This window comes from Molossus molossus, unplaced genomic scaffold, assembly GCF_014108415.1.
Source record: "Molossus molossus isolate mMolMol1 unplaced genomic scaffold, mMolMol1.p scaffold_m16_p_13, whole genome shotgun sequence".
NCBI classification, from domain to species: domain Eukaryota; kingdom Metazoa; phylum Chordata; class Mammalia; order Chiroptera; family Molossidae; genus Molossus; species Molossus molossus.
This window is the reverse complement of record NW_023425348.1, coordinates 60,484,853-60,508,647: the sequence shown is the minus strand read 5'-3', so window position 1 is coordinate 60,508,647 and position 23,795 is coordinate 60,484,853. Positions and strand designations below refer to the sequence as shown.

The 23,795-nt window shown below is 46.5% G+C and overlaps 1 protein-coding gene across 6 annotated transcripts in view; it reads left to right on the top strand.

Moving 5' to 3' along the window:
* Positions 1–23,795, top strand: part of SERGEF (secretion regulating guanine nucleotide exchange factor) — a 197,498-nt gene that overhangs the window by 42,220 nt on the left and 131,483 nt on the right. For 5 of the 6 annotated variants that reach the window (XR_004959301.1, XM_036259420.1, XM_036259419.1 and 2 more), the window contains one exon: positions 9,479–9,645. Coding sequence is in view for 5 of the 6 variants with exons in the window: in XM_036259420.1 (XP_036115313.1) it covers positions 9,479–9,645 (167 nt within the window). In the remaining variant the exon portion in view is untranslated. Of the gene's footprint in view, positions 1–9,478; positions 9,646–23,795 lie in introns of those variants that run through there. The other variant, XM_036259423.1, reaches the window with a different exon arrangement.

Genomic DNA, 23,795 nt, shown 5'->3' with positions numbered 1-23,795 from the left:
ATGAAGGTTGTGAATTGAATGCCCGGCTTTGCTTCTGAGTAGTCTCTGTGACTTGGAAAAGTTATTGATTTTCCTCAGTTTTGTTTCTCTTTGGGAAGTTGGATTGGATGGTCTCTGATGTCCTTGGTGGCCTGGTAAAAGCAATGCCTGTAACTCCTTTTTCTGCCAGCCGACACGGGGCACCAGCTCTGGGCCAGGCCCTGTACTGGTACTGTGAGGATACAGAGAGAATGGATTCCTGTTCTTCACTCTTTAGTGGATGTGATGGTTAATTTTGTGTCCATTTGACTGGGCCACAGGGTGCCCAGATATTTGGTAAACATTCTGAGTATTTATGTGCGGGTATTTTCGGACAAGATGAACATTTACATGGTAGACTGAGTAAAGCATATTGTCCTCTCTAGTGTGGGTGGGCCTCATCCCGTTAATTGAAAGCCTGAATAGGACAAAAGGCTGACCCTTCCCTGAGTAAGAGAGGATTCTCTTGCTTTCCAAGTGGAACATCAGTTCTTCCTGCTTGAGAGCCTTTGAACTGAGACATCGGCTCTGCAGATTTTCCACTTGCCAGCCCCATCATCATGTGAGTCAGTTCCTTATAATTCTCTCTATTGCACTGGTTCTGTTTCTCTGGAGAACCTAGACTAATACAGAGGGCAACATAAGACATGTTGTCCAATAATCTTATATTTGGTGGCATAGATAGTTGTTGGAACGGAGGTACAAGCACCATGCCAGTGGCTTCTACAGGAAGGGGTGGCTTATTCTGACCAGGGGATGGAGGGATGCTTTAGGGAGGCAGTGGCATTCGAATCAGGCGCTGACGGGGAAGAAGGAGCTCTGTAGGGGGAACAAGCAAGCCCACCAGCATTACAGGCTGACCGGCATTGTGGGCTGGGGCACAGCATGACCCTAGGGCCTGGGAGGAAGGGCGTGGAGTGTGCCCTTCATGGCGGACAGCCATCCAACATTGAAGCACATCGGTGTTTGGAGGGAGGGACTGTGTGGAAGGCAAGGGAATTGCTAAACAAACCAGGACTGAGGCTTCCTGAGATGTTCTCACCTGGTTTGGGAGAAGAAAGCATTCATTTTTCTCCTGGGAAGCCCCAACCCTGTGTGGTATAGATAGTCCTGCAGCCAGTCTGGGGGATCCTCAGGGTGTGGTCTGCCTTGACTTCTTTTACCAGTGCCCCCAATTGCCAGCTAATAAAGTCAGTGGTGAAAATGGGGCTGCCGTGTGGAATGCCTGGCATGTTTTGAGACTCTGATATTTGCCATGCAGGCCATGGATGAGGCTTGCCCAGTCTCTCACTGGCCAGGCTCTCTTTGTGCCCCTACCCTGCACATGTGTCCCTGTGACCCTGGACCACCTCCAGAAGTCCTTGGGAATGTTCACTTTTTTTTTTTTCTTTTTATCCTCACTCGATGGTATTTTTTCATTGCTTCTGATAGAGTGGAAAGGAAAGGGTTGGGGGAGAGAGAGAAACATCAATGAGAGAGAGACACATCAATTGGTTGCCTCTCATAGGACTCTGACCAGGGCCAGGGATCAAACCTGCAATGCACGTACATGTTCTTGACTGGGAATTGAACCCAAGGCTCGGTCTTAGGGCCAGTGCTATAACCACTGAGCCAAACTGGCCAGGGTGGGAATGTTCACTTTTGAAGAGGAGGTATGAGCCTGTGAAAAGTGGTGTGTCCTCTGCAGGGCCGTGACTGGGTGTTTTTGTTGACTAAATGGAACAATCCACGTGAAGAGTTTAGCATGAATAGGTGCCCTCAAAATACCAGCTGTTAGTATGTGTGATCATTGTTATCACAGCTTTGTGATCTTGAACAAGTCATTTGACCTCTGTGATCTGTTTATTTCCCTGTAAAATGGCGTTTGCACCAATCATGAAGGGTTGATTAAATTATATAACTTGATGGCAGTGCCTAGAGCAGAGTTAGAGTCAGCTCTCAATAAATATGCTCTCCCCTGTCCCTTACCTTTATGTTCACTCTCTTTGCAGGCAGCTCATGTTTGGAAATTTTAGTTTTCTAAAAAAATTACAAGTTTTTTATTATGTGATATTATTCATGATGTGACTTTGGGAACTAGAGAAATTTTACTAAAAAAATAATAGTATATGCAGTCAAGTCCCAATTTTTCTTGAAATTGTGAACTATGTGAGTGGTCTTTGATATTAAAGTAGATGTTTTATTTTAGGACATAGTCTAACTAAGTTTTCCAAAGGCGCTGTTATCATCATACACTGCTCATTTTGACCTTGAAGATTTTTAGGCCTCATTTGTTATTAGATCAGGAAGGTGTCTCAGGGGTCATGTCTTCCAGCCCTATTATTTTATGGACTGGGAATCTAGGCCCTAGAGGAGAAGAGACCTGTTTAAAGCCATGTAGCCAAGAAGAGGAGCCAGGACTAGGATCCAGGTCTGAGTCTCAGGTTAAAGCTTCCTCTCCCTCCTCCACTGCTCTCCTCTTCCGCTTTCTTCTTTCCCCGCTTTAATGGGTTCGTATTGTGCAGGACTTCACAGGCCTCTCAAGTGCCAGAGACTGTGTTCGAATCTTCACCGAAACCCAGAATTTCACGACAGAGCCTTCAGTGCGCTGTTCTGTCTTGGATTATTGGTAGAGGCATTGACCTTAAGACATTGGAAGATGAGTCGGCTGAAGATTTGACAGAATCTTCCCACTAAGTTTGGCAGAAACTGTGGGTAGAATGATAGAAATCCTTGATAATAAGGCTGGGGTGTTCAGTCCGGGAGAACAATAGTAATAGCGTCTCACGTTTACTATGATGTGTCATGCACTTTATGCAAAAGTGTCCTTGCAACAACCCTACAAGGTCGATGTTATTATTCCCATTTTATAGATGTGGAATAATGTGCTCAAGGTGGAGCCAGCAAATGGTACAGTTCAGCAAGTAGGTAGTCATTTGTTCATTCAGGCAACAGATATTTAGTGAGCACCTACACTGTGCTGCTGGGCATTCTGCTGGATATAGGGATGAGCAAAAGCAGAGTCCCTGCTATTGTAGAGCTGACTCTGTGGAGGGGGAGACAAACAGGAATCAGATAGTCCTTCTAATTTACCAACCGACATCAGTGATCCCAAGCTGAGGAACGTGGTTCTCTGAGATTGTTGTACAGACTCAGATCTGGGTTGAGGGCTCAGCAGAGTTGAAGGCTGAGTAACAGTTGACTAGGTGAACGGGGTCGGGGGTAGTGGAGACAGAGGAAAGAGGCTTGTGGAAGAGCCGACTGGTGAGGCTGTGTCCAGTGCCTGGGCTCTGAGCTCTTTCCCTGCCCTCTCTCTTCCTTACACAGGAAGCTTAGCTGGGTGACTTAGGCAGTCGTTCTGTGATTGACCAGCCCTTGGTTATTGTCACCAAGTGCCTTTTTGTAAAACCTCTGTCCATGTGGCAGAAGGGAGGATGAGTTACAGAAATAAAGTTCTTATGCTCTAAGGACTTAGAATGAATAACCCTGAGAGTAACTGGTGTTTGTAAACAGATGAATGATAATGAACTCATAAGTAGAGAGCCACTTCCTCCTTGTGTGTGTGCTCCTGAAGGCCTCTTAGCATCCTAAAATGTTAGCTGGGAGGGACGGAAGCGGTTTGATGGCCTTGTCTCCGCCTGACCCACGGGTGTTCTTTTTATAACATCCACCTCTATTTGCTAACCCTGTCTCAATATCTTCAATGACGTTCTGTTCCCTTTGTGGTCAAATTCTGTTAAGAAAATGGATTATTCCTCATATTACACTGTAATCTATCTTTTCTTTGGTTTCTTTTTTTTAAATTGTATTTTTCAATTACAGTTGACATTCAGTATTATTTTAGATTAGTTTCATGTGTACAGCATAGTAGTTAGACAATTGTAGAGTTTACAAAATGATTCCCCCGATAATTCAAGTACCCACCTGGCTCCATACATAGTTATTACAATATTCATAATATTACAATATTAATAATAGCGCAGAGTATATTCCCTGCGCTAAATCTATCTTCTTGTCACCTTCAGGACCCCTTGTCACCTTCAGGACCCCTTTCCCTGTAACAGGGTAGAAATTCTTCTTTGCTGAAGAGCTCAGATTCTCACTGTGCCTGTGACTGTGGATTCTCACCTGCCTTTACCACCATTCCAGGCAGCCCTCTGATGGAGGGTAGGAAGCTGCCCCTTGAATATTCACCATCCACCCACCCTCCTGCACATCCTCCAACCTCAGAGCGCCACCCCTCCCCCTTCTGCAGGGAGGGCTGTGCACCTAGTTGTCTTCTTCCTCGTTTACTTCTTTGTTTATGCTGACTGTTTGATAAGATGTTTGCCAAAAGACCCAGACTAATTCAGTCATTTGGTAATGAAATAGCATTTCATCATTCTCATTGCTGGGAACCCTGATCTAGCAACTCTGCAACTCTGTCTCTTTTAATGGCACCACTGCCTTCCCACTAAGCTGGAAATCCTGGTCTGGGAGTGTTGTTTATCTCCTGTTCCCTTTCTCCTACATCTGACTGGTGCCAAGCCTTGCAAATGTTTACTCCCCTCCCACCCCCATGTGATTCCAACCCTCCTTTCAGCCCTGATGCATTTTAGACTATGTTATTATGTGTGAGGGGGGTTTTCTTCCTTCCTTCCTTCCTTCCTTCCTTCCTTCCTTCCTTCCTTCCTTCCTTCCTTCCTTCCTTCCTTCTTTCCTTCCTTCCTTCCTCCCTCTCTCCCTCCCTCCCTTCCTCTTTTCACTTACTTATCATTGGAAACAAGGTAAGTGCCTTGTTCCCTGTCAGTAAAATGGGGCAAGTATGAGTGGCTGTCTCACGAGGTTGTTGGGAGAGATAAACTGGGTACTATGTAAAGGATGCTAAGAACAATGCCAAGCACATCCTAAAACATTCCTTTCATCAAGCCCTACCCCTGCTCAAAAGTCTGCAGTCTGTGAACATGCAAGACCAATTGCCAGGGTGTGGGAAGAGAATATTGACTTCTTTTATATTTTCATCTCTCTTTTTTTAAAAAAACCTTCACCAGAATATATTTTTTCCATTGATTGTTAGAGAGTGGGAGGCACCCCAACCAGGTCCGGGGATTGAACCTACAACCCAGGCACATGCCCTTGACCGGGAATCAAACCTAAGCACTTTGAGTCCACAGGCCTATGCTCTAAACATTGAGCAAAACGGCCAGGGCGACATTTTCTGTTTTGAGTATGTCTTACAGGGTATATTTTTGAGTAAGGGTACATTTGTCATTTATAAATGTATGCAATACAAGTGCATAATTTAATAAGTAAATTAATATACATATATTGGTGGTGTGTTAAAAATATTTCACTGGTAGGGAAGTACAAGCAAATGAGGTTGGGTGTCCTTGGTCTGGAAGGGGAGATCCAGACCCTGAGCCTGGCATTTCCTGTGGCTGGCCCCAGCCTGGCAGTCCTGAATGCCCCTCCAGTCCCTCTTCCTCATGACCCTCACTCTCTCCCCACCTCCCCACCTGCCCCACCTTGTGCCTTTTGATTTCCATCATGGCTAATCTCGTCTTCCTATTCCCATTCCTAAAGATTCTCTCATTTTCTCTTTTTTCTATCCAGAAGTTCACCTTAAATGCCACTTGTTCCATCCGGCCTGTCAGGATCATTCTAGCTTGAAACGCTTCCTTCAAGCTCCCCAGGCATTCATTGTCGATACTACTCATTTGGCCCCTGCTGTTTTCTACTTGGAGTTGGGATCTTCTGCCATGTACATTTCTCGGCTCCATAGTTTTGTTAATTTTCACATGGACATGGCTTTAAATTAGGTTTTGCTTGCTGACTTTATTTTGAGCTGTTTGTCATTTATCATTTATCTGGAGACACATACCTATACTTTTTGAATGACATTAATGTATCTCTGTTTCATGGTAGTAATATATAATTCTTTACTCTAAGGAAAAGATTCCATTTGCTACATTTGTGATCAGAATCTCCTTAGATTTGATGGTGTGCTTCAGCCTGAGGCAGACATTTATCTGCAGTGCAGTAATGAACGTCTTTTGTGTGTAGATTTATTGTTTTTGTTTACTCCAGGTGACCTAAAATCATTATCCTTGTATTTAATGCCTGTATCTTAGTGCTTACAGTCCTGAGTTCTGCATGTCCTTCTGGGACGTGAGGAAAGCTGGATGGTACACAGAACATACCCATTGAACCCGGGATCCCCCCTAAACTCCGTGAGGACGCTGTTCCATCAGCCAGATGCTGTCAGTTGGTGTCAGTAGCTGTGTAGTCATCAGATATCCTGTTGGTCCTGGAGTCAGAGGCACAGATTTAAATCGTTATCCCTCCACCAGCTGGTTGTTTCGGCTTAACCAAGTCATTTACCCTCCCAAGTTATTTAACCTTATCTGTAAATTAATTAGCTTAATAATCTGTACATCATAGAATTATTAGGATTAATTGAGAGAGTGTCTGTAAGTGTGCCGGCACCCAAGAGGTGGTCAGTAAGTATCTGTTTAAAAGAAAAAAATAAAAGAGTCTTGTCTGTTCTCTGTGCTTTTTTTTTAATCCTCACCCGAGGACATTTTTCGATATTTTGTTCAGATAGAGTGAGAGGGAGAAAGAGAGAAACATCGACATGAAAGGAACACATCGAGTGGTCGCCACCCACACGACCCAACCAGGGCCGGGGACAAACTGCAACTGAGGTATGCGCCCTAAGTGGGAACCAAACCCGGGTCTCTCCAGACCACAGGCCGATGCTCTAACCGCTGAGCCAAACAGGCCAGGGCTTGCTTTTTTTTTTTTTTTTTTTTTTTTGTTTATCCTCACCCGAGGACATTTTTCCATTTTTTGTTCAGGTAGAGTGGGAGAGGGAGAGAGGAACAGAGACAGAGAGAGAAACATCGACGTGAAAGGAACACATCAAGTGGCTGCCACCCGCACAACCGACCAGGGCCAGGGACAAACTGCAACCGAGGTACGCGCCCTTAGCGGGAACTGAACCCGGGTCTCTCTGGACGCTCTAACTGCTGAGCCAAACCGGCCAGGGCAGGGCTTGCTTTTTGACACAGAGAATATTTTGGGGGGAACAGTGTCAGGGAGTGCACCTACCTGATGGAGCAAACAGGCTGGAGACCGAAGGCTGGACAGCAGGTCGGCCTGGTTTCTGGGCTTGTCTCTAATAGAATGTCTGTGGCCTCCCCAGGGGCATAAGGATTAATTAGTTAATCTTTGTAAAGTGCTTTGAAGGTGAAAAGTGCTATGTAAGTGGAATGGTCAGATTGCTATTGGAGATGTAATAATGGTGGCACCATGTCCTGGCAGTCTTGCCTGTCTTGGACATCAATAATCTGTCTCAGAGAAGGTTCGATGTTGTACTTGATGAGAAGGGATTCGTTGTAGGGTTTGTGATAACACAGTTCTGTAGAACTGCAGCTAGCAGCTTGCCAGTTTTTCCCAGCACAGGGATGCTGGGGTCTCTTACCTCACAGTCCCCTCCTTTGGCTGCTTGGGAATCTCCCCTCTAAGGCAGGCTGTAAATGTCAGCTAGCTCAGGTCGAGGGGCAGTTTGCCAGTTTTGGATGCTTTTTGGGTCTGAGGCACAGTGATGTTTTGGGTCTAATCCTACAGAGGCGAAGGAAGAGTCTTGAGTGGTTATCCAGTGATGTGGACCAGTTTGAATAACCAATGTAGAGGGGTACCATGGGCTCGTAGGAGAGGCAGCTTAGCTGTGTGACCCTGGGCTGGTCACTTCTCTGAACATTAGTTTTCTTAGCTGTTAAATGGGAGCATAGTAGTTGATGAATGCACTCATAAAGATGGTTCAGGGGAGGGTGGGTTTCACCCTTTCTGTGGAGAACTGAGGAGACTACAAAGGTTTCTCAGAACTGGTGGTGCATGAATGGACTGTAAAGGTTGAGCCATTGTTTCTCAGGTGAGTAATGTAAGGAAAAGTTGTCCATGGCAAAAGGAACAGCACTTGTGAGCCATGAGGTAGTAGATCTGAAAGGACCCACTCCCCACTCTTGTAATATGCCTGCTACCCCATGGCTGCCCAGACTTTGCTCCCTTTTTGAAGCTCAGAAGTCAGGATCTTGTCCACTTCTTGGTGTCTGGGAGCAGACTGGTCCTGAGAACTATATCCCCACAGAGCCCTACACCCCTGCAATATTCTGACATTTCCCTTTTGAGTGTGTGGTTGGTTTTTAGCTGACACTGTGAGCCATATGTTGACTGTGGGGCCAGATGAAGCTTTGATGCTAAACACAGAGTAAGTAGTAGATTTGTCTAGAATTTAATATGCATTACTTGGTGTTTTGTCTCTTAAGCAAAGTTTTTCTTTGTTAAAATAAACATGTATAAAGAATTTATACAGCGCACATGGTTATGCATATTTATTGCAGAGAATCTGTTAATAATCTATGCCTCATCGGATTTTACATTCCTGTTGAAATAACAAATGCGGCACTTGGTACAACTGAATGAATTTGGTGGATTTTCTTTTTTCTGGGAGAAGAAGGCCATTTCTATTTTTCCAAACTTCATTTTCTTCAATCATCTTCAGCACTGGCCAGCTTCCCAGGTGGTGCATCTGGGGAACTGAATGCTTTTCTGACTCTAAATGATTTTGTCTTTTTTTTCTTTCTCTCATTCCCTTCCCCAGCACACATAGACCCAGGGACTGGCCCAGGGACTTAGAATTGCTCCTTTGAGTAAGAGCTTAGACTCTGAAAGTTCCTCTTCTGTTACATAGAGGGGAACACACATGAAACTGGCCATTAATTGAGCTCACAGTAAAGATCCTGAGAGATTGTGACATGGGGCAAGTCAGGAGCCTGGGGACTTCAGGGTGGCCGATGGGGGCCCTCGATTGGGTGAGAGAGAGAGGAGAGCCTGAGAGCAACATCTGGGCAATGTACAAGGAGGCCATGGGGAGAGAGGGTGGGTGGGCCATGAAGTGTGGGTGGGTGTCCTCCGTGCCATGTCCCTGTCTGTTAAGATGCAAGAGCACGGGCTTTAGCAGCAGCCTCTGTGGGAGTCCGGCTCTGGCGCTCACCACTGATTTGATCTTGAGCAAGTTATTTCTCCTCTCCAAGCCTTGGTTCCCCACACCTGTGACGTGAATATTCATGCTTTCTTTTTTCTAAACTTTTTTCTTTATTGATTTTAGAGAGAGAGGAAAGGAGAGGGAGAGAGAGATAGAAATATCGATGAGAGAGAACATGGATTGGCCGCCTCCTGCATGCCCCCCACCAGGGATTGGGCCCACAACCTGGGCATGTGCCCTGATTGGGAATTGAACGGGAGACCTCTTAGTGCATGGGTCAACGCTCAGCCACTGAGCCATACCAGTTGGGCTCGTGCTTTCTTTACAGTAGATAGGAAGGCTCCTGGTATATAGTAGTTGGTACTAAAACTAATGTTCACACATTCTCTTGTAATTCAGTGCCTACCCATGAGAGCTGTAGAATGTAGCCTTAACTCAAATAATGTTTGTTTTTAGAAACTGGCAAGGTGTTTACCTGGGGCCGAGCAGACTACGGTCAACTAGGGAGGACGTTGGCGTCTCAGGAAGACTGGAAACCAGAAAAGCAGAACTCACCCCTCCCCTGCTCGAGATCACAGAAGAGCACGCCTTCGCCTCTGCACTGCTTAACAGGAGCAACTGCGGTAGGAGTGGCTTTCCCAAGATGCTGTCATCCCTCCTTGTCTTTCAGCGAAGCGTTTACCGAGGGCCTACTGTGTGTGCACATCCGGATGTTATGGTAGATTCCGCGCAGGAATCTGGGAGGGCCCTTGCCTCAAACTGCTGGTGGTTTAATGTGGTAGGAAAGGCAGTCATCCAAGAACTGCACCGCGAGCCAGACTGTGTGACTCCTTTGGAGAGGTTCCACAGGCTCTGGGTCCACTTCCGGGGCGAGAAATGACGTCAGGGCACAGGGTCAGGCCAGGCCCCGAGGAGGACAGGGCTCAGGGCTCCGCCTGGAAGATGGGCGGACGTGAGCAAACAGCTGTAGGAGAAAAGGACTGTCAGGTGGGCCCAACAGCTTGAACAGAGTCACGGGGTCGGGAAGCGCAGAGTGTCTGTGGGGCGAACAGGAGGTAATATCAGAAAGATGGAGTGGAACCTGATCAGGGGGCCTTTAATACTGAGCTGAGTGTTTTTGTTCTTCTGTTTATATTTCCCAGTGTAGAAAACATTGTAGTTCATTTGCTTATTCAAGCCCCTGTAGTTCCCTGAAATGTCTTAGATTTCTACATTTAAGGCAGGAGTCTTAATTTCTCCAGGGTGTGTGTTTCTGTTACTAAATTTTACTTTACTGCTGTCCTTAAAAAAAAAGAAAAGAAAAAAGACTTGGTTTTTTGAGAAGAATGAGGATGGCCACACAGGAAGTGTGCCTCTGGACCCAAGCTGGCTTGATAAAGGAATTCAGTCTTCATTGAGTCTGTCAAAAAACTAATAAGCTAGTGAGACTTCTGTAATTAGCATCAGACTAATTACAACCCTCTCCATACCTAGAGGGCTTCCCTTCCCCCAGGGCCTGCCTGGCCTCCTCCTTCCGGGTATGTAGGACGGTTCTCCATTCCTGCCCTGGTCCTCCTGGGCCTCTCCTCAGTGCTGCATTGAGGCTGTCTTTCTTTCTCTCTCCCTCTCTTTTTCTTTAATTGAAAAGGCATTAAACAAGACCGCAAAGACAGTTTGGACATGGTAATAATAATAATGATAACCATTCACAATCCTAACACTCTAACACAATTGCCTTTCTGTTTGCATATACACGTGTATCCTTTACAAAATTATTTATAATGTTTTGTATTGTCTTCATTTATTTTATCACAAATGCTTTGCTTTGTTTTTCTTGGGTGTAAGATAATTTTAAGTGGCTTTTATGTGGTTGGAAAGTTCTGGGGTTTTCTAAATCATTCTTTGAATGTTGGATGTTGAGATCGTTTCCTTTTTTTTTTTTTTTTGCACTGTGGTGGACTCTTCAGTGAACCCTGTTGAATTGTTTCTTGAAGGTACAATCTTGGGGATGAAATTGCAAGGGGCAAAGGCCACGGGCATCTTTGTGACTTTCACTACATTTCTCTGGATTCTGTTGGAAAGCAGCTGCCTCCACCAGCAGTGAATGAAGGAAGGCAGTATTCAAGCCGGTTTTGTCTGCTTAGGAGGTCAGGGCCTGAGACGGTACAAGAGACTTTAGGCTCTTTAGGTGGAGACTTTGTGGTCGGGTGGCACATCAGAGGCACAGAGGCTTCATGGAGCTTTTTGAGTCTCTGGCTTTATTGGCAAGATGAGGATGGTAACGCCTATCACAGAAGGTCGTTAATGAGGATTACTTGAAAAGTTCTTGGCCCATGGCAGGAACTCCCTCGATTATTTTTGGGTCCTTTCTCTTCTTCCCCTTTGAAGCCATTGAACACCCTGTGGTGGCCATGATGAGCAGAGCTGTGACAGATGTGGCCAGTGCACACCTGTGGCCTAAAGCATGACACTGATGTGACTTTTATTTAGCTTCTTAGCAGGACAGTCTGAGGAATTGGCTTGAGCCCTGTGGCCGCTTTATGTAGTGCTCCCCTCCGTCTCTGCTCCAGTCTTCGGGGTGCTGGTGTGTATACTCCCTGCTCTTGCTACAGGTTCAGACTCCAGGCTGTTTTCTGTTGGTAAATTGGGGCTGGGAATTCTCTCCACTGTTGATGTCCAGGTCTGACCTCCAAGATACCTATTTGCCTGAGGCCCTGTGCCAAGCCAGTGTGGGCAGCTATAAGCTGCTGGGAGGAGATGACAAGCTCTAACGTCATTCCAAGCCCCATTCACCTTGGACAAGACAAGGTGTTACCCTGGCAGGGGGTTGGCCAGGGAGGGGCAGGGACACCTGGGGAGACAGGAACAGCCTTGAACTAAGTTGATGATTTCTGATCTTCAAGGACCTGAGTGTGGCCCATAGCTAATTGCCTTCTTTTTTTTATCCTCTCCCGAGGACATTTTTGCATTTATCTTCAGATAGAGCTGGAGGGAGAGAGGAAGGAAGAGAGAGAGAGAGAAACGTCAATGTGAGAGAGACACATCGAGTGGTTGCCACCCACACGACCCCAACTGGGGCCGGGGACAAACTGCAGCCGAGGTACGCGCCCTTAGCGAAAACTGAACCCGGAACTCTCTGGTCTGCGGGCCAACACTCTAATAGCTGAGCCAAACCGGCCAGGGCAATAATTACCTTCTTTATATCTAAGGGATACGTTGAGGGAGGAGTGGGCTATCTTATCTGGGGCCTCAGGTAGAATGTCTATCCAGAATGGTCCAGAGGACAGCCAGTCAGGAGGGAAAGCACAGGTAGATAGAGCTGAACTATGGTATAAGCATCCCTTCCTGTGAACAGAAGAGAGCAAATAAACACAGTGTTACCCGGTGGTTGTTACGGGCCAGGCAGTGTGCTAAATGCTTTGTACCTAATCTCATCGTCACAGTAAACCTGGGCACAGCTTTGAATCACTGCATCTCTTTTCTACGAATAAGGGGACAAAGGCTCCGACTGGGGAGTCGCTGGCCTGGGATCACATTCTAGGTAAACAATGGGTCTGAGACTTGTACTTGTAGTACGTGAAGCTCATATATTTTCTGTGTAGATGAAGTAAAATTACATATGTCCTTTTACATGGGTATCCTCACCTGGGTGGAAGTCCTGGAAGTCTGAGATTCAGGGTTTTTGATTCCCTGAGGGTTTCTGTTTTTTCTTCTGAGCTGTGTCTCATCTCTGGCCTGAGGAGGACTTTGAGGTTTTAGACCTGGTGGGCCTTTCTTTAATGTTCTTGCAGTGGTGACAGCTATGTTTCACACACTGTCAGCTTGGCCTTAGATAGTGGGCCTCTCTAGCCACTCATGGGCAATTCCGGGGGTAGCACAGTGATGGGATTAATTCCCCCTGCATGTGTTAGAGCAGAGTGTGTGTGGACAGGTTTGCTTGCTCCTTGGCAGCAAACATGCACCACACAGCCTTTTGCTTTCCAAGCCCTAAGTGGGGTTGCCACCTGCATGTTTCCTGTGGTTGGCGCTGAGTTCTGCTCGCAGGTGGAAGCCTGCATTTTACAGAAGAGTTTGTGCTCACTTAGTGGGCACGTCAGGGTTCCCCCAAGGTTCTGAAGCAGGTAGAGCTGGGCATCTGGTGTGTTAGTGTTCCCATCAGGAGACCTGCTGGACTGAAGGTGAACAGCCTCTGAGGGACGAGGTCTAAATTTGGAGTCAGAAGACCTTGATTGTAGGTCTGGTTTTGTCCTGACTTAGTGAATTTGGGGAAGCTCCCTTTCTTCCTGCACCCTTCATTCCCCATATGTAGGTTGGGGTGATTCCTAATGTTTATTTTTAAATTTCTTTTTCTTTATTGATCTTAGAGAGAGAAAAAGGGAGAGGGAGAGAGAGAGATAGAAACATTGATGAGAGAGAACATTGATTGGCTGCCTCTTGCATGCCCCCCACTGGGGATTGGGCTCACAACCTGGGCATGTGCCCTGACCCAGAATCGAACCGGTGATCTCTTGGTGCATGGATCGACGCTCAATCCACTGAGCCTGGCCCCTAATGTTTCTTATAGATCTAAGAGTTTCTTCCATTTGTGACTATTATGTCATAGAAATGATCACTACTTAAATTTGTAATGTCTCCTGCCCCTAAAGTCCTCCAGTGTCATAGTCAACACCACTTAACCCCTAGCTGCTGGCTCAGCTTTGGCATGTGAACCAGTGTTAACATTTGGGAGTGTTAGCCAAACACTTGGGAGCAAGCAAACCTGTCCACACACAATCTTGAAATTCCAGGCTTCAGTACCACTGAGCTTTGCTCTGCCTCTCGCTCTGGCTGTGTTCTCTGCCCTTGTCGCTGGCCCCAGGGTCTTCTGTTCCAGTGTAGTTCTTTGGGTCTTAGCATGCTCCCATCTGTTCCTCCCAGGACTTGCAGTTTGGTTTTGACTCCCATCTCTGTGGCTCTGCCCTTATTGCCAGGGGCAGGCAGGCCTTGGTGACACTACCTTCCTGGCTTCCCTGCCTGCCACCCCCTCATGGGTCTGTGTGTGCTGACCCACCAGCGTTGGTCACACAGTGGTGGGTGGGGAGGTGGATACAAAGATAAAGAGTCCATGTCTTTGCCCTGCAAGAACTTCCAAGTACATAAATAAATCCTTACTCTACAGAGTGAGAAGTGCTATTAGAGGTGTGTGAGGCCAAGGGAGCAGTGAAGACAGAATAATTTATTCTGAAGACACTAACAAAAAGAAGTATTGTTTGAATTGGATTCTTAAAAATGAGTAGGAGTTTAGAAAAGGTAGAAGGACATTCCAGGCAGAGGGGAACTAAAGCCGTGAGTCTGAATCTGCTTTAGCTCCTGGCTCAGTTGGGATCCGGCCCATTCCAGCGGTCCAGCCTGGTTTTGCAGTCTGGCTGCCTGTCTAGTGTGCCCTTTCCCTGACACCCATCCTTCTGCTAGGACTACTCTCTGAAGGAAAATACCTTCACATATGTGATCTTGTTTGATCTCAGTGCAGTGCTGTGAAATAGGCCAGACTAGGAATGGCTATCCTTCTTCCATAACTGAGGAAACAGAGGCCCGGAGAGGCTTGCTCGGAATTAGAAGACCCGAGGCAGGCAGCCTGATTCTCAGTGTTTCTGAGGGCCTTACTCCGGGCTCAGTCTGCAGCCATGGCCCTGAGTCATGTTGCCGGTTTAAATTCTGCCCACGTTTGGTTGAGGAGCACCAAATCCCAGGGAGGGAGCTCGGTGTACACATGCACGCATGCACACACGCAGCCATCGGAGCAGGAGCAGGAAACGCGGAAATAAACAAGAGTTGAACCAGGGATCGGGTAATAGTCAAGCCCAAATGCCATCAGCCCTCATTTGCTGCAGGACTAAAACTGTTTGTTGGAGGATCAACCTGTGCACAGAGTCTAAGTGAAACCTGTCAGAACGAGTGGGAAAGAAGCTATTTTTAGTTTGCAGAGTCACTCACTCAGCTGTGTTAGCTGAGGTTTGAGCCAGTCCCCCACGCTTTCCACAGTGTTATTTCTGAAGGAGAAATACCACTTGAATGCTGTGTCAAACCCATTAATGAACCTGGAAGTTTCCAGGGCGTCTTTGTCCTGCAGCTCCTTCGGAAGACTGACTTTCCTGAATGACCTTCTTCCTTTCCTTTATTTAATGCATTTCTAATTTTAAGTTTGTGTCAAGATTGTGGGACTTCGGTGCCCTAAATAACACAGAAACCTACCACCAGCAATCAGCTGAGACCGGAGGGCTCTGGCAGCGTTAAACACAGCCTGGAAAAGCATTTCCGAGTCGCTGTCTGGTCAGCCATCCATAGCGTCACTGCTGTTCTTAGAGGAGCAGAAGGTCTCTGAGGCCACGGGCCGGGCAGCCCAAGCCTCCCAGGAGCAGCAGGTTTTAGGGGTCTTCCCAGATGGGGTAGCTGTTTACCCAGACTGTTGCGTTGGAGATTAGAAACGCTCACACATCTGTGCTGTAGCTGCTGACCTAACAGCAGAAACAACTCACAACAAACCTCAAAGCAGTGGCCTGGATTTGTCTGTGTGAACACTCAGGAGAGAGAAAGAGCCACCAGACAGGGCTGTGTTGTTTGAAAGGATCTGATACAGAAGCACATCTTTACTACCAGCTGTTTTCTCTTTAATTGTATTTATCATCTCTTCTCACTAAAATACAAGATCCAGGGCAAGGGTCTGTCTGTTTTGTTCAAGATTGTGTCCCAGTATCCCAAACAATTTCTGGAACCTTGTAGGTGCTGAGTGGATGTTTCCTGACTGAATAAATGAAAAATGAATGGAAGAAATGGTTTTGGGGGTATGTGGCCCTCTTCCACACCTCTTCTTTCTCTCCCTACAGTCTGCACTTCTTAATCCCAGCCAGCTCAGGAACAGGCATTTCCATGTTTTCAGGCATTTGGGAAGCAGATGTCCTACAGAGCCAGAGAACAGACCCTGCAATGTGCTCAGACGACCCAGACGTTTCTTACCAAGTCCCTAGATGACAAGGCTTCTATAGTCGATTTACCAAGCACTTTCACACATATTCATCTCTGGATTTTCTTCTTTTATGCAGTAGATGCTCACGTGTGCCTGTCTGCCCCGGCACTACATGAGCCGGATGGGGGCGCAGAGGAGAGTGGAATAGTTCCTGTCTTTGGGGCTGGTGAGCTAGCAGCAGGGCTCAGACAGGTTCACGGCAGGACAAGCAGAATGTGACAGAGGCTGAGGGGAGAGTCTGACAGTGAAAATATGTTGATCCCTTCCCTTCCCTGCGTCCTTGGGGACTGTGTCTTATGCTTTCAGTCCCTCTGGTTCTGCTGGATTCTGCAGGGTTGGGATGGGGGGGGGGGGTGCTTGGGGTGGGAGGAGGTGACCAGAAAGGGTACCTGAATTGGAAGCATTGGCATTAAATTAGTTCTCAAGAGAATTAATGTAAAGTAACAGGGGAGCCTTGTCAAGAACTTGCACTAAGAGGAAAGCAGAGGACGAGCATCCAGAGGGAGACTGAAGACTGACGAGAGGGAGCAAGCCAGGAGCTGCAGGGTCAGAGCCAAGGAGATGTCAGCAGGGAGGTCAGGGAGCCAGAAGACTGAAGACAGGCCACCAGGTTTGGTGATGGGAGGTGTGGTGTCACTTCTAAGAGAAACTGAGGTGGAAGCTGAAGCAGGGCCATACGGAATAAAAGAGGGATGGAAAATACAGGCTGCAGGTCTGATTGACCATTTCAGGATGGGAACAAACTCAGGAACTTGAATGGGGAGCCCGGTTCGAGTTAGTTTTGTAAGCTTGTGGGGACTGGAGTGTGTCAGAGTCTGCAGTAAAGGATGAGAGAGAGAGAGCATGCGCGAGCGCTTGAGTAAAGATACAGCAGGGAGGGGGCATAGCTGGAGCAGGGCCTCCAAGAAGATGAGAGGTGGGGCTGAGATCCCTGTGAAAGGGCTGGTTCTGACAAGAAGGGCGGGCACTGTTTCTTTCAGCACAGGAGAAAAGTAAAAAGAATGTGTGGAGATAGAAGTTTGCGGTGGAGAATAGACATGCTTTCATTGACGTATGTGTATTCTTTGTCATCATGTCTTAGTTTTATTTATTTATTCAATAAATGTTGACTGCATCCTACTGCGAGCCATACACGGTGCAAGGCGCCAAGGATTCACAAAGGAAAGACCGAGTTGCTGCCCACTACTGCATACAGTATACTACTGTATACGGTAATTACTGCTATGTCCATCTCGAAATCAAAGTTGGAGTTCTTTGGGAGCAGACACTCTCATTTATCTTTGCCTAGTTAGGGCCAGGTGTGGCACAAAGTAAATAGTCAGTAGAGGTATGTTGGAAAAAGTGTGAAAGCTCCTGTCGGGTGGCTTTCATCTTCCTGGGTAGGTTGAAAGCCAAATTGTCGGTGTGATGAGGTTACTGTGGGGAGGCCTCTAGGGAGGAGCTGGTTCACTTTACCCTGTAGTGGGCACATCCAACATGCTATGATAACTGCCTGGAATGGAAGAAGTCATTGTTATTGGCTCTGACCCCTGAGTGGTGGGTAGAACAGATGTTGCCTCCATCATTTTAAGACTAAAGAAACTGACATTCAAAGAGAAAGCTGTCAGGAGCTCAATGCTACACAGTGTTCATGGCAGAACAGGGACTTGACCCTGAGTCTCTGAGTCCTCATTTTTCTCATTGCTATCCCTGCACACTGACAGCTTCCTCTCTGGACAGTTCTGATCAGAGTGTGGGCCTGGGCTCTGGCTTTGGCTTTCACTCATTGGGTCTGATGGAGACCTGGTAGCCCTCTCCAGACTCAGTCTGGGTCAGTATCTTAGGAAGAAAAGCAGGAGGAAAGGAATAGCCTCAGTGAGGACTGGGACGGTGAAGTCAAGTTACGATTGTGCTAAAAACCATCATGCTTGCGGGAGTTGGAGGTCTGAGGGACAGAGTCTTGAATGCAGAATGAAACCTGGGTTGGATTTTCTGCTCTTTCACCTACAGTCCACATGACTTTGGGCCAGTGAAAACCTCTCCAGGCCTTACTTTTCTCATCTACCAAGTGGGAGTAATAATATCTGCTTTTCCTTTGCCAGAACCACTCTTCTGTCTCAATCACTGCCATCTTAGGAGCTGCACAGAACCATATTGGATCTTGTGGCAAACACTTCTCAGAATCAGCACCAGTGAAAATAATGGATGCTTGGTAATCTGTAGCCAGTCTCCATGCAGTGCTGCAGAGTGTGGACCCTGTCAAGGTGTCTGTCAGCACTGCCAGCAAGGATGTTTCTGGGTGGCTTTCTCTCAGCAGCAGAGGAAACTCATCAGCACTGATTTAAAGTTCCAGTGACCTCATGGGTCACCACCACTCTTTGCAGCATTATGACTGCCCCAGGCCATGGCCAGGTCACCTGGGAGCTGTCCAGCTGTCTTTTGTTGTATTTGACCTTGAAAACTGGGCGTTCCAGGGTGAAAGTAAATCATGCCGAGGTTTAGAGGGAACAGAAGTCAGTAGGGGTTTAAAGGAGGCTGCAGTGGTTTGATGGGAGAAATGCAAGGTTTCTGAAGGCTGAGTGAGATGAGCCTGAATCTGTTGGCAGGGGAACTGAAGCTGCCTCCTTCTCTATCCCTGTTCCTCTGGCTTAGACCCCATATCTGGGGCCTAACTACAGCGTCAGCCCCTTAGTTGAAGACTCCCTGTCTCTAGTCTGGCCTCATCCCAGCTGCTCCACTCAGCTGCCAAAATGATATACAAAAATATAAATCTGATTGTGCTATGCACTTTTCTTTTTTAAAGATTCTTAGAAAATGCAGAAACCATTCATTCCCACAATAAGCACTATTGAAAGCCTACTATATGGAAGAAACTTAGTCGAGCCTTTAGGATATAGTGGAGAATAAGGCTCAGCCTCTGCCCTCAAGGGGTAGGTGAAACACACAACCCACAATCATCACAACCAGTGTGCAAAGAATGGAGTTAGAGTATAAATTCCAGGATTGTTGCTGGTCTTGTTCACCATTGTAGCCCCATCACCTTGGCTAGTGCCCAGTGCACAGTAGGTGCTCAGCAAATAATTGTTATAGGGTTCAATGTATGTCCTTACTTTTGAATGAGTTCCCATCCAGGATGAAGTCCAGAATCTCTGGCTTGTCATAAAAACTCTTCCTGATCCTACCCCTGTCAGGATGTCCAGACTCACCTTGTACCGGTCTCTCTCTTGCATTGTGCATTTCATCTGTACCAATCCAACGAAATCATTATGTTGTTTGATACTTTTGAGTCTTTGCATTTGCTGGTTCTTCTGCTTCCCTTTGCCCTTGGCTCTTTGGACAACTACTACCTGTCCCCCAATGGATAACAAGGATGATGTCTTATATTCATCTCAATGTTCCTACCATTCCGCCTGACAAACCAGCCTCTTCCTCTCTCCGTTGAGTTTCTCTTGGCTTGGTGTTGTTACCCACCTTTCTTGGCTCTGTTCTGGTGAGCTGCTGTACCTGAAGCCCCTTTTCACTGTCCCTCTAGCCTCCTTGTCCCTGAGCCTCCTGAGAGTCCAGATCTGGACTTTGTTGGGCTGCTGGAGGCCTGGCTCCTTGGCTGTGGTGAACCCTGGCCTTCCTTTTGCCTATCTTATACATCTTCTCCCTCCCACATTGGCTCCATCCAGACAGCTGGACCTCTCTGCCAGGTCCACTTGAATAAGAATCCTACCCTGAGCAGGGCGTGGATTTTGCCAGTCCTGTTGCCTGAAGGCTGGACTCTCTGTCCTGGACCTCTGTTTGGGACCTTGTTCTGAATGGCTGACTCCCCTGTGGAACACACCTGCTTGATTCTAAGGGTTGTCGCTGCTTGGAGCTTCCCGCTCAGAGGCCCTCTTTGATATTGGTGCTGACCTCAATCAGACCAGACTCCTTTGGGCACTCGGTGGTAGTTGGCTGCCTTAGGAGCCAGCCCTGTAGTCACCCCTCTTCCCCAAAGGTTATTTTTACGTAGTTCTAGCCTATTTTTTTTTGGCCTGCCATGTTCTGAGCCAGTGAAAGGCCTTGCCTGGTAGGCACCCCTGGGGGCAGAACGCTGAAGGTTGCTGTTTGGAGCACTTTTTACCGGGCACCTGGTATCATCCAGGACTGGGAGACTGGCTGTGTGTAGCATAAATGGAAAGAATCATATCTTTTCCAAAAGAGCAGCTTCCATGACAGTTGTGAAGCTGCTGGCTTTTCAAGGGGCCAGATGTAAGGAGGAAGGAAAGCGGCAGGCACGGCGGGAGCCCACTCACAAATGCTGGGAGGCTGCTTGGAGCTCCCGTGAAGACCTTCCCAGGTGCCACTTCAGGAGACCCAGCTGGCTGGGGACCATTGCTCATGGTTGCTGGTTGAAATGCATGTCATTGTAGCCAGCACTCCCAGGATTAAGTGAGGGCAATTCCTCACTCCAGAAAGGTAACTTAGTCATTCTTGAGTATCTTCTCTGTGGTTTTATTTTCATGTGGTCCCTGTTGGGTAAGATTTTTTTATTAGCCTGGAGCATGCACATAATTTGAGGTTAGAGTCTGCACGAAGGGGCAGCAAAGAGGAGAAGGACTTGGAAGAATCGAAAGACTTTGCATCATGGCTTAATTCTTGGGCAAACTGCTTTACTTTTGAAGCCTCAGAGTTTGCACCTGTCATGTGTCATGATACTTATAAGTCCTTCCTCTCCAAGTGGTTGTCAGAATGATGTTATGGACAGGGAAGCACTTTATAAACTATGAAGCAGTAAACAAGAGTAAGTTCTGTTAGTGAATTTCTTTGTCATATCCAGTCTTCTATGGGTTTTCAGGTCTTGTATCTCTTTGGAAATTGCTGTCAGTTATCATGGAGCTGGAGTTTGATATGAATCACTTTTATGATTTTTGTGTTCCTCTTTAGCCATTAGTACTTACCAAGTAACCAGGATGTGCTCAAACTGTGGACTTGGAATGTGACAACAGGGAGGACACAGAGTCCTCCAGCTTTCTAAATGGGAAGTGAGTAATAGTGTAAATCTCCAACAGGTGAGAGCTGTGGACTTGTGAACAGAGAGAGCTAGAAGCAGTGTCAGGAAAAGCATTGTTGGCCAGGTCTCTTGAGTCTGTGGGAGATCTAGAAGAGATGAAATTTGAAGGTTGGGGAGACTGAATTTGGTGGTTGAGAAGATAAAGTCTCTTTAGGTTTCTGAAGGATCTATATGGGAAGAGGCTGGTTCCTTCTGAGGCAGTAAACCTGGGGACAGTGTTGGCAGGCTTGGGTTTGAGCACTGAGGTTGACTGAAGAAGGGCTTGATTGGAACAATAGGATTTTTAGAAATCTAGTGATAGCTCTCATTTGTTGAACATTGACTCTGTACCACATATTGTGCTAAGCTCTGCGTGAATGTCACTTTCAGTTCTTACCACGTTCCCATGCAGCAGTGTACTATTTTATCACCATCTTGTAGATGAGGAACCCAAATCTTGGGGCAGTAGCTTGTCTAAGGACACAGCTAGGAAATAGCAGAGCTAACACAGTGGCAGTGTTGTGGACTAGAGGATGTGGACTAACACAGTGGCAGCAAGGATGAGTTTCTGAGTGTCTCAACCTCAGCCTCCTTACCTGAAATCCAGCTTGTACCACTTTACAAGGTTCACCCAGTTGAATCTTTTTTGGACAACTCCTGTTGCCATTTCAAGTATGAGCCACCTGAGGATAGGTACCATGTCTTGGTTACAGATATATCTTTAGTACATGGCACAGCTCCTTTCAGAAAGCAAGAGGTTGGGATTTCTTATGGAACTGAATGGAAACTTCTCCTCACTTAGACTGAGTCACCTGTTACTGTTTGATTTCACTTTAACATCTGATCACCTCATATGTGGTGGTCTTCCAGAGGAGAGCATATGGTATTGCAGAGTGGGCACTGTATTTTAGGATTTAAAAATATCTCATACCCTGGCCCTGGCTGGTATGGCTCAGTTGGAGCATTGTCCCATGTACCAGAAGGTCATGGGTTTGATTCCTGGTCAGGGCACATACCTAGGTTGTGGGTTTGATCCCCAGTAGGGACGTGTATGGAAGGCAACTGATTGATGTATCTCTCTCCCATCGATATTTCTCTCTCTCTCTCTCTCTCTCTCTCTCTCTCTCTCTCTCCTTCTCACCCTCCCTTCCTCTCTAAAATCAATAAAAGTCTCATACCCTGTTGGGCAGGGGACAAAGGGCTAGGTCACAAAGCAGGTACTGTAGAAGCCATGGGGACTTGAGTTCCACCCACTCTGATGCAGCTTGGAGAGGTCTGCTGTGGGATAGCTGCAGACAGAGTTGTGACAAATGAGTTTGGAGGGAGAGGAACACAAACAGAAGGCTTACTCCTCCAGAGTCTCAGCATGAGGATCATAGTGTCACAAGCATCTTTCTCAGTCTGCAGTGCTCCATTCCTCAGATGTCTGTTTAAGGATAAGAGCACAGAGGCATGCAAATGGTACCTTTGCCTTTGCACCCCTCAAGGTGAAATTTCTGCTACTGCACAGGGACTGTGGGAACAGTTCCGTAGTTACTGCTGTACAATGCATTTATCATTCTGCTCCCCTGGCACATTTTGCCAAGCTGCATCATTTCCCTGTTCCTTCCTTCACTACATGATGATGATGCATCTGGTGGCTGCAGCCTACTGATCAGAGTTTGTTGTCTAGTGGAAAGAGCAATGTATTAGCTAATAATGACAGCAGGTAGCTGTCCTGGTCTGGTGCCCGATTCTCTGCTAAGGACTTTCTAGACATCATTTCTTTAATCCTCATGACAACCCAGCAGAGTTCAGGTTATTATTCCTATTTTTAGATGAGGTGAGTGAGGCTCAGGGGTGGTCACTTTTCTAAGGCCACATGGCTAGTGAGTGACAGAGTTGGAATTAAAACCCAGATCTGCTGTACTGCCTATGCTATGAAATACCACATTTCCATTTTGAACTGTAATATTAATTCTCTGTGGGACCTAGGGCCAGAGGCTCTGCTTCCTGGGGCCTCAGCTTCCTGATCTATGTAATGAGAAGCAGTTCTAAGTGTTCTTTCAAACTTCTAAGGCCACCACCATTCCAGTTTGGTTAGAAGGCTTACCTATCTGGAGGCTGATTTGTTTTTGGCTTTGAGATTTGTTGTTTTTGTTTTATAGTGACAGGCTAGCTGCTATGTATTAATTCCTTAGCAACAACATTAATACAGGCAATTAAAACTATACATAGTGTAAAAAAGTATGGATCAGTATTGTCTAGTAGAACTTTCTGTGATGTTGGAAATGGTCTATATCAGTCCAGTATAGTAGCTGATAACCACATGTGGCTACAGAGCAATTGAAATGTGGCTAGTGTGAGAGAGAAACTGAATTTAAAATTTTATTTTAATTAAGTTATAAATAACCACATGTGGCTTATAGCTACTGTATTAGACAGTGCAGGTATGGATGGTATAATAATATAAAACCAAATAGTGTGGATTTTTCCATTCCCATCTCATCTTTGTTTCCATATCCCAACTAAGGCTTCTGAAATCCATGTTGATTTCTCCAGAGGTGTAATACTTGATGTGTTTTATTACATTTATATTTTGCTTCAAATTTTCAAACATACCTTCCTCAGATAAGGAAACTGAGGCACAGAGAAGTTAAATATACTAGTAGGAGCTGAGTAAATACTTTTTGCATGAATACTTTTTTGGAGCAGAACTAGGACTGGAAACTTAGGTCTTCTGATTCCCAGCCAGAGTTTCCTTTAGTTTTCCTACCATTGATGTGCCAAGCACAGAATAGAGAGAATCTGCT